Source organism: Portunus trituberculatus, chromosome 31, assembly GCF_017591435.1.
Source record: "Portunus trituberculatus isolate SZX2019 chromosome 31, ASM1759143v1, whole genome shotgun sequence".
NCBI lineage: Eukaryota > Metazoa > Arthropoda > Malacostraca > Decapoda > Portunidae > Portunus > Portunus trituberculatus.
Window position 1 is genome coordinate 1,478,298 of NC_059285.1, and position 11,160 is coordinate 1,489,457.

The 11,160-nt window shown below is 34.2% G+C and overlaps 1 protein-coding gene across 4 annotated transcripts; it reads right to left on the minus strand.

Annotated features, from left to right (window-relative positions):
- Positions 1-468: 468 nt before the first annotated feature.
- Positions 469-10,960, minus strand: LOC123511514 (transmembrane emp24 domain-containing protein bai-like). 4 transcript variants are annotated; one of them, XM_045267482.1, is made up of 7 exons: positions 10,834-10,960; positions 10,355-10,630; positions 9,086-9,206; positions 8,500-8,570; positions 7,648-7,656; positions 2,200-2,326; positions 469-1,967 (listed from the first exon to the last, which is right to left on the minus strand). In XM_045267482.1, exons 2-7 carry the CDS (start codon positions 10,538-10,540, stop codon positions 1,846-1,848), a joined length of 636 nt encoding a protein of 211 aa, XP_045123417.1. In that variant the 5' UTR covers positions 10,541-10,630; positions 10,834-10,960; the 3' UTR covers positions 469-1,845. The 4 variants fall into 4 exon arrangements, with proteins under 4 accessions (XP_045123417.1, XP_045123418.1, XP_045123415.1 ...); XM_045267483.1 differs by lacking the exon at positions 10,834-10,960 and having other exon boundaries at positions 7,648-7,653; positions 10,355-10,720; XM_045267480.1 differs by lacking the exon at positions 10,834-10,960 and having other exon boundaries at positions 10,355-10,720.
- Positions 10,961-11,160: the final 200 nt, after the last annotated feature.

Genomic DNA, 11,160 nt, shown 5'->3' on the forward strand with positions numbered 1-11,160 from the left:
TGCTGCATTTTCACCTTATGACCTGAACTCTTTTAAGCTGGAGGTTTCAAAACATTTATCCTCATTCTTTTGACTTAACTCTCCTGACCCTGTTCTGGGACTGGCATCTCAGTGACCCCTTTTGTTTAATAGTTTTTGTTGCCTTTGGTTGGTTTTCCCCTCTTAAATTGTGCTTGAAGATGCTTCCATGCTGATAATCAGTTCTCATGTGGAAAGATGATGGGACCTAACAATTTCCTTCGTGATAATCTATTTTGTTCATACAAGTACAGTGAAGTATGAGGATTCATGAGATTAATGAAGAGGTTGGCTGCTGATGGATGAATGGGTTTAGGTACTTTGAGGGCAGTAGTGTCAAAATTTGAAGTGACTAAGTCTGAGTGAGCACATAACAGTCTTTGCTTTGCTAGGTCTGCAAAATCTAATAACCACTACTAGTCTTCAATGTAAGGTATTAATATGTTATACTGTACAAATATTTTTATTCTTGAAACCAGAACTTGATAACACACATACTTGAGTACACACGGACACACACATTCACACACACAATCAGAAACACATGCACACCAGATCCTCTAAAGTGTCTGTTTGGTGGCCTATTTTCCTAGTTAGAATGAACTAAATACAGTGGTTTTGCAGTAATGTGAGGGTTAAGAACAAAGTAAGTTCCAAGATACAAAGCACAAATGAAACACTGCACTTGTTACTCCTTCCTTCACCTGGTATGGCTTAAGCTTCAGGCAGTTCAGAGTATGTGAAGTTCTTGGATTTGATGAGAATTCATGAATATTTTCAAGTAAGTAAAGAATCAATATATTTCATATATTTGTCACTAGCCTTACCTGAAATAAATAAAAGCAACAGAAAATGGTTGCAGCTTGTATCTCCTACATGTTTGGCTCTCATGTTTTTTGTAGGATAGATTGTATATTGTGAAGTGTACATGTGCATGAAACCAGTGATTTATACAATGACTCCTAACTACCAAGTTCTGCTGCTTTAATGCAAATGAATAAATACTTGCACATACACAAATAAGACATATCAATAAAAAATCTGATATTTGTGAACTAACTGCTGGTGGCACTAGAAAGGCAGTCTGGCTGATGGAATACTGCTATTTCATCTCCTGCATGTCATAAAAAGTTATTAAAAAGGGACGGAGTGAGGGGGACTGAGGATCCCCTCCTCAGCATTTTTTACTCCTTCAACGAGTCAAGGTGTAATTCTTCCTCTGCTACCCACATTAAGGGATGTTGACCTGGCACAAGGTATACCTAGGTTTGAACATATCAAGCACATTACTTAGAAACCACTGTAGCTTAAAAATTTGGCCAGTATACAATTGCTCTCAAGCTTACATCAACTAGTAGATCATAAATAAAATCTGAAGCAGTGATCAACAGAAAAACATGATAAGAAACGGTATCAAACATTCTTCGTGCTGATTTGTGTCTTGGGGTAGTGAAGATTTTTGGCAGCACCAAACCCCTGGAGAGTCCTTATTATCTAAAGATTCCAGGTATTACTTGACAAAAATTGTACAACCTCATTATTCCAATCTTTAAAAATGTGTACATCTTCATTATCATAAAATGCAGAGAAAATCTGTTAGCCAAGATGAGTAATTTCATACAGATGAAAAACCCAAATGAATAAATTAACTGCATAGACCTTCTGAGCTAATAATCAAGCAAAACCATCTATTGAAAGCAAGCAGTGAAAGTCTTTTCCCTTGAAGTGAACAAAACAGACAAGTGGTGCAGCAGCTATTGTGGTGCCTGGGATGGCAGGAGCTAAAGGTTGGGACAGGCAAAACTGCTGCATCAGCCACACAATCCATTACTCAATGAGTTTTTTGGCTTTGAAGAATTTGCGTAGGTAAAGGACCTGCCAGGTGGCCAAACCAATCAGACAACACAAGGAGAACAAGGAAAGATACAACACTCTGGAGTTGGTTGATTCTGTAGGAAAAAAAATAATAACTATTAATTTTGCAGTTGTAAGTCCTACATATTAAGTAAAAATTAACATTCTGCTAAAGCAAATCAATACATGATTATAGTAATACTTCAAACATTTTTTACCATAATGCTGAAAGCGCCTTGAATTAAATGAGGGCCTTTGTTCTCTCTTTTGCATAAGCTGGTTACATTTCTAGGATAGTTTACGAAGTCAAACACACATACTAATTACCATTTGTGTCGCGCATTTCCTCCTCTCGTTGCCTCATGTAGGAGAAGTCCTGAACAATGCTCTCACTTAAGTCCTCCAACCTCTTGAGTTCAATTTCTAGAGGCTTGAGTTTTGCTGCTTCACCAAGCTGTAGAAAGAAGGTGACAAGATATTACTAAGACAGATTATGTAAGAAGGAAAAGCTAGGAAAAAAAAAAAAAAAAAAAAAAAAAAAAAAAGCCAGTTCCTGTGCAGATTCTAGAGTTGGTCAAAAGAAAGGGATAAATGTCTTGAAACAAATGATTAAAGATGATGAATGATGAATGATTAAAGAGGTGGACAGGATAGGGACAAGAAGAAAGCCTATGCAGCAAGGCCACAGGAGGAGGGGAGGCATGCAGTTAGCAAGATCAGAAGAGAAGTTAGCATGAAAATAGCAATAAAAGATAGCATGAGATGCGACACTAGCTGTGAGAAAAAGACTGAAGACAGTCAGAGAGGAATTGATAATACAAAAAGCTTCTGATTCCACATTATTTAATAAAACTTTGAGTGGAACCCTCTCCACACCTGCAGAGTACTCCATACATGAGCAGATAAGGTCCTTGTATAGAATTAGGAATTGGGAAGGAAGAAAAAAAAAAAAAAAAAAAAAAAAAAAAAAACCTGACAGTCACCTCAGAGTGCCAAACCTCACAGAAGCTGTTTTAGCAAGAGACGAGATGTGAAGTTTCCAGTTTAGAACACAAGTAAAGGAAATACTGAGTCAATTCCATGTAGAAGAGGTGGAGTTGAGTCATTGAAGAAGAGGGAACAGTTATCTCGAAAGTTGTGTAAGTTGATAGATGGAAGAATTGAGTTTTTGAGGTATTGAACACTACTAAGTTTCCTCTGCCCAATTAGAAATCTTAGACAGATCAGAAGCCGGGCATTCTGTGGCATCCCTGTGGAATCTATTAACCTGAAAAGACATGGAGAAGTGTAGGATAGTATCATCACTGCTGCAATCTTCTTATCAACAGGTGTCTTTAAACTTGCTATACCTTGTAGCTTTTCTAGTAAATCTTATCAGCAGAGGACTATATAACTACACAATCCTTGGATAATCATTAGTACATGTAAGGAGTAATGAAGTCAATAATAGAGAGGAAAATTAGGGAGCATCTACAAAAACAACTTGATAAATCAATGACAAAATGGCTTTATAAAGGGAGAGTCTCGCCTCATAAACTAGTTGAATTTCTATAGTAAAGTTTATGAGGTAGCAGATAATGTGGAGATAGTTGACATCCTATTCCTGGATTTTAGTGAAGGATTTGATAAAGTACTACATAAGAGGCTCTTGAGAAAGGTTACAAAACATGGGATAGAGGGAAAAATATTACGATGAATAAGGTCATGGCTTGGAGACAGACAACAGGTCAGAGAGTTGTAAAAAGCAGTTCTAACTCCAGGTGGGGTCAAGAAATTTGTGAGGTCCCACAGGGATCAGTTTAAGGACCATTGTTATTTTTAATATATATTAATGATTTAGATATTGAACTGGTAGTGATGTTAGTAAATTTGCAGATGCTATGAAGATTGACAGATTAATTAGGTCTGATTCAGATGCCATCATCTTGCAGGCACATTTGGATAGGATGAACGAATGGACAGACAGATGGTAAATGCAGATTAATATTAACAAATGCAAACTATGTACTTAATATAAGTAGAGGAAATCCACACAATCAATACACAATAAACTATGAAGCTTTGGTATTTTCAGGATATGAAAAAGACTGAAGAATTATAGTTAGCTCCAATCTTGGTCTAAGAAAACAATGGACAAATGCTAGAAATAAGGCAAATAAGGTGTTAAGATAAGTTTTTGGGAGTGTTAAAACTTAAAAGCAGAAACATCTACGCTGAAGAACAGTTTGTTATTGTTTGGGTGGCAATAAACAATGATTATCAGTCTTTAATTTCTAAATTATGAAAATAAATTATGGTAATTTACAGGATTTTATATATTCATGGTTTCTTGCAGTCTACTTCCTAGAAGGAAATAACATCATACTGACTAAAATTCATCAATTTAGGAACATATTAATTTTTGTCCCAGAAATAGAGACACTATATACAGGGTGATGCAGCATTGAGTTGTGACCTTGCTGCACTAGGGATTTTGAAGTCACAAATGTTTTAAAAAAGTTGGACTCAGCAAAGTCGCATTGCAAATTTTCTATAAACAAAGACATTTTTTAAGAAATTACTGTGGCTGGGGAAGGAGGTGGGCCAGGAGGATGTGGAGGAAGAGGAGTATGACCAGTAAATATTAGTTTAGGCTGAATTTCAACTGGGAGAGAGAGAGAGAGAGAGAGAGAGAGAGAGAGAGAGAGAGAGAGAGAGAGAGAGAGAGAGAGAGAGAGATAAAAAAATAAATAAATAAATAAATAATAATATAATAATAAATAAATAAATAAAAATATATATATATATATATATATATATATATATATATATATATATATATATATATATATATATATATATATATATATATATATATATATATATATATATATATATATATATATATATATATATATATATATATATATATATATATATATATATATATATATATATATATATATATATATATATATATATATATATATATATATATATATATATATATATATATATATATATATATATATATATATATATATATATATATATATATATATATATATATATATATATATATATATATATATATATATATATATATATATATATATATATATATATATATATATATATATATATATATATATATATATATATATATATATATATATATATATATATATATATATATATATATATATATATATATATATATATATATATATATATATATATATATATATATATATATATATATATATATATATATATATATATATATATATATATATATATATATATATATATATATATATATATATATATATATATATATATATATATATATATATATATATATATATATATATATATATATATATATATATATATATATATATATATATATATATATATATATATATATATATATATATATATATATATATATATATATATATATATATATATATATATATATATATATATATATATATATATATATATATATATATATATATATATATATATATATATATATATATATATATATATATATATATATATATATATATATATATATATATATATATATATATATATATATATATATATATATATATATATATATATATATATATATATATATATATATATATATATATATATATATATATATATATATATATATATATACACACAAGTGTTTATTTATGCGTATTTATATTATGCAATTTTTAAATAACAATGGTAAAATACCTAGTCATTTTTTCTAATTATGTGGATTATTTAGAATAACCTGATGTGAAAATAAACTAGTTGCATGGCTGGTTTAGTTTAGTCAGTCAAACCGGATCCAGTAGCAAACTTGCAAAGCCAAAGTTGCACCTGGAAAATGAAAGTTGCTCTCTGCTCTGGGTAAAAAAAAAAAATAAATAAATAAATAAAAAAAAATAAAATAAAAAATAATAATAATAATAATATCACAATATGTGATATTAAAATATCCAAAAATATACGATATGAAGTGGACCAACTTTTCTCTGAAACATGATATCTGGTGCATCTGGCAACGGAAACTGGAGTTTGTGTACTCCTACATTTTTTTTTTTTCTATAATGTAGTAATACAATACTAGAAGACAATTATGTTGTATTAAATTTGGATCATGTTCTTACTTGTTAGGATGCATAATTTTACAAAGGGTTGACCATTTCAAAACATAAATGTCCAAAAGAGTATCTGCCAAGAAGCTAAAGATGACTCTTTTGAAAAGAGAGAACTACTGAGTGATACATAACTAATCAATTGACACTGACCAGAGTGAGAATTTTTTTGGTTGCAATCAATTTGATGTGAAATGTAATATAAAAGTGCTACGCAAAAAATACAGCTATCTTCCAAGAGTGAAACAAAGGTTCCACCATTACTTGTGTCAAGATACACATAAAACAACAAATTAGTTCTTAAAACTCTGGCTTTTTTTTAAGAAAGTGTCATCTATCTAGAAAAAGGATAAAACTGATTATTTCCTACTGATTTTTTAGTGGAACATGTAAGTAGGTTAAACACATGCAAACAAACAAACAAACAAACAAATACGCACACAAACACACACACACACACAAATGTATTTACACAAGTAGAACACTGTTTCAGTATATACAAGCAGTTCATGTTAGTTATAATACAACATACTGTTGATTCAAGCCAAATTCACACAGAAAAGTGCGTATTGTTGGTAGTATAGCTCAACATCACCTACACTGTTTTCTGATATAATTGAGAACTTAATCCTTGGTTCACATTATAACATACAGACATTTCACATTAGAATCAGAACTAGATAAAGACAAACTGATTCCTGAACAAAGACAAAGGCAAACCACATGATGCAAAAGCTTAGAAAACAATGCAAGGTGAATAATCACATCATAATTTTTTTTTTTTACTGGTAAGCAATCAATTATTACCAACACAAGAATCCATCTTTATATGAAGCCACAGAAAAAATTCATACATTTATGTGCTAATAAATCACAGCATGGGGTAAGAGATCCTGATCTTGTTAGGAGTAGAACTGGCACAGGTAGATGCCATCAAGGATAAGTGGCAAACTTTGGTTATGTTTCTCTCTCTCTCTCTTTTTTTTTTTTTTTTTTACCATATCTGATGACTCCTTGGGATTGTGTTGGCACCATGGTGGCCAAGATGCTCTTTAGATAAGCTATCACAATATATTTCTTTGCATTTGGTGAATGAAATTAAATTAATCAAGGACAAGTCTTGAACTCCAAATTTTTGCATATAGTACTGTACAGTCATCCTCTTGAAAGTGATGATCTTCCACTTTAAAGACTAAGTTAATAGCTAAGTATAAAGGAGATTTAGGAATGTTGATCCTCATTTTTTCAAATGTTCTATTCATCATAACACTATCTTATAATTCCAAACACCATTTCCCTTTCCTTCATTAATTTGAGAACATTGTACACACCAATTTGTCATGCCAGCCAATAACCAATGTTAGCACTATATGAGGAAGTAACAAACCACACACAAACTGTGACAGGCCAAGTGACAACTACATATATCACACAGCTTCCAATATCATTATTCTGTAGCTTCTTAAAAGGTGGGCTTGAATACTAAGAGTTTTAAGCAATCAGTTGAGACAGCACACCAATGGTATGATCAACTTCAAATTGTAAAAAGTTATATCCAATTTTCAAATGTAAAAACCACACACACTCTTTTTAATCTACATGCCTAAGGCCACACATGGAAACTTACAAATCTCTGCTGGTGAGAACAAAACCAACACCAACATGGAGGAGAAAAATTATTAATTGATCTAGTCTTGCAACAAGTTCTTACTTAATCACCTAAAAAATAATAAATAAAAGTAAATGGAAAAAAAAAAAAAAAATCATAAGTGCACAAATATGGAGAGAGAGAGAGAGAGAGAGAGAGAGAGAGAGAGAGAGAGAGAGAGAGAGAGAGAGAGAGAGAGAGAGAGAGAGTTAAGGAGTTTGCCAATTTAAATGTAAAGGTATTTTGAAACTCCTTTGAAACAGTTCAAGTTTTAAGAAGGAAGAAGAACAAGTAGGTGTAGTCCACCAGCAAATAGATGAAAGAGTGAACAAGTTTAAATAGACAAATTCTAAATTTACCTAAACTGATTTTGATTTAAATTTACGTAAACTGATTTTGATTTACGGTAAAACGCATTTCACGATCAATCCATTATATGAAACATTTCCAGAATGGGGAGATAGTGAATCACATCACATCTCACTGTACACTTTCACAATCAACACAATCTTCCTATTAGATCTTGAACACAGCCTCATCCTCCTTTCAGTTACTGTCAATTGTATTCCTTTTTATAACCCTTCATACTACACTTACACACATTCAATGACTGAACCACTAACACACCTTATTTTACTGCAAGGCAAAATGTACTGAGGAATCCTACACAAAACTCACCCACATCCTAATACAGCATCTGCATCATACTGCATCTCCTTACTTGATAGGAGTTACCTATACTATCATGGTGTTAATACCTTGGTCAATGAGTATTTTAGGAGTCCCCCCCATCTAAGCCATATCAACAAGTAACAAGGGAGGACAACTTACTGCCTCATAGGTCTTGGCCTCAACACCATGCTTGGTCTTCAGGGTCACCTCCTGTTGGATGCCTCGTATGGCTGCAGAGAGCAAAAGTTTTGTGTAAGTTGGCTGAGAGAGAGAGAGAGAGAGAGAGAGAGAGAGAGAGAGAGAGAGAGAGAGAGAGAGAGAGAGAGAGAGAGAGAGAGAGAGAGAGAGAGAGAGAGAGAGAGAGAGAGAGAGAGAGAGAGAGAGAGAGAGAGAGAGAGAGAGAGAGAGAGAGAGAGAGAGTATATATTCAAGATTCTATAAATAATCAAGTGAGTGGTAAAGCCAATACTACTTCTGAGTCATTCTTCTTATAATATATGTACATACTCTTATACTTGAAAACAATAAGATTGCCGCAATAAAAACTGGTAAGTGGTGTGGAGATTAAACCATTGACAGGACACAATATCTTACCAGTCAGAACGTAATGCTCATCATGGCCTAGGAAGAATTTAGTTGACTTTCATGGTTTCATCTATATCATTTTGTAAGATGTGCATGATGGTGTCAGGAAGTCTTCATCCTGACACACCACCAGCACACTCCAGGCACACTCAACACTTACTTGGGGGCACACGGGAAACAAAGCAGATCTCATACACATCATAGTCTTCTGTGTTAAAGATGAACTTCCCATTGTCCGCCTCCTCCTTGTTGTACAGGTGGTGGCCCTTGGAATCCGTCACCTGCAAGTAGCAAACACCACTGATTAAAGGTTTTATGCAAGCATTAAATATTTATTTTTGGGCAAATTGTCTTTTTTTTTCATATTGTGATCAACACAGTAAAGAAATTACCAATAAAATTAAAGAACCAGATGGCAACAACCAGTGTTTGTGGCAAGAAGCAGGGCTGTGGAGCCAGTACTCAAAACACCAGACTCCAACTCCTTGATTTCTTGTGCATCCAACTCAAATTCCTATCCCCCAGTATAATAATTGAAAAAAAAAGCATCCATAATAACTTAAGTCACACTATTCACATTAAATTTTCATACCATAGGGAAGAATATAAATTATCAAAGATAACTATACATGTTTTTATATAACCCAAAAATTTAAATAAATTTATTTTATTTTGATGAATAGGTATTGGTTCAGTTTTTTGCTAATACTAATTGAGAAATAATCCAGACATGTCCACTCAGTAGCATGTTGTGGCATTTGTTTACATTCTGCTGACAAGTAACAACACTGATATGATTTTTCATTCTCTCGGGTGGAAACAACGTGTGTGGTATGTTCAAAAGTGGGATTTCTAGAGTTAGAGTTAGTGTCTGGACATTTTTATTGACACCAACTCCAATTCCAGCAGCACCAAATTCCTTCTGACTCGGATTTCACAGCCCTGCACAGACACTGTTAGTTCACATGAAGAGGATCAATATTATTATTTCCTGGGAGAATCAGAGCATAAAGAACAAGTTTTGCAAAACTTTTGTTGCACTGTTTTGCCCAAGACACTGCCAATCTGAACTAGAAATTGCACATGACACTGAGGTCAGACTCAGGCTATGTCTGCAAGCCTTGTAAAGTAATGTTAGGTAACACACTGAATATGGGAAAACATGAGTACGTGACCATAGAATAAGCAACTACAAGATCAAATGATCATGGCATTCCTTATGTTTTAGTACAGCTGTGAAATGACATCAGGCTCATGGGCAGCAAGGCTCGTCACAAGTCCTGTTCAATCGGCGCACACACTTCACCATCCCGTACAGCACCCTACCATCCGACACCTCCTTCAGGGCGAGGGGCACCACCTTACTGGGGTGTGGGTTTCCATGAAAGGGTTACCCACTGGCAAGTGTTGGGGTCACACACGGACCTACCTGAATGTCCACTTTCTGTCCTTGCGCCTCCTGCACCTCGTACTCGCCGGACACCAGCACGTTTTTGTGGATCTCCTCCTTGAAGCACTTCTGTGTGTTGGGCTGCAAGTGGAACATGATTCCCTCCACTCCAGCCGCAGCCGCCGCCACCACTACCACCACCACAGCCACCTGGGCACGCCTCATGTTGCCTGGCGTTGCTCACTGGCTCTACACGCACTGAGGACCTGCTGCTGCTGCTGCTGCACGCCCTCACACTGCGATAAGGAGGCTGCCCTGGAAAGTGACAGTCGCCGCCGCTCAGGTGTGGTGGTGATGATGGCTGCTGCTGCTGCTGCTTCCTCGACTCCACGTCAGCCTTCCCTCCCTCCCCCCTCACCCTGGACAGCCCTCCCACTCCTCATATTTTACCATTTACTTTCAGTATTTCATTCGGATATTTGAGCTGAGCAGCTCAACAGTGTGAAACAATAACTCACTGCTTCCTGGTGCAGTCCCATAAATCGTGAAAAAGCAGTGGCCAGCCAGAAGCCTGACGTGTATGCACAATTTAATTGCCTTTCTCAGTTGCACAGTGCACAGTATCCCTTGCCTTTATCTTGCTGCCACTCGCTTCTCCACTTACGGGATCAGCAAAGCGCTTTCATTCTTAACCCGAAAATACAAGAAATAACTATCTGGGAATAGAAATTTGACAGATAGATTATTATCAATGTAAGAATGACAGCAGCCAACATGCAGTGGGTTGCTCTATTCGTCAGTGCCACATTTCATAACTTATTCTTCCACAATAATTAGTGTATTAA

Bases quoted from the DNA above. Each gene is read 5' to 3' on its own strand.
- LOC123511514 (XM_045267482.1), bottom strand. From the start codon at position 10,540: ATGAGGCGTGCCCAGGTGGCTGTGGTGGTGGTAGTGGTGGCGGCGGCT. The intron at 8,571-9,085 runs GTAAGTGTTGAG...TGCTCTCTGCAG, and splicing joins TGTTTCCCGTGTGCCCCCAA to CCATACGAGGCATCCAACAG. The intron at 1,968-2,199 runs GTAATTAGTATG...TTTTTCCTACAG, and splicing joins GGAAATGCGCGACACAAATG to AATCAACCAACTCCAGAGTG.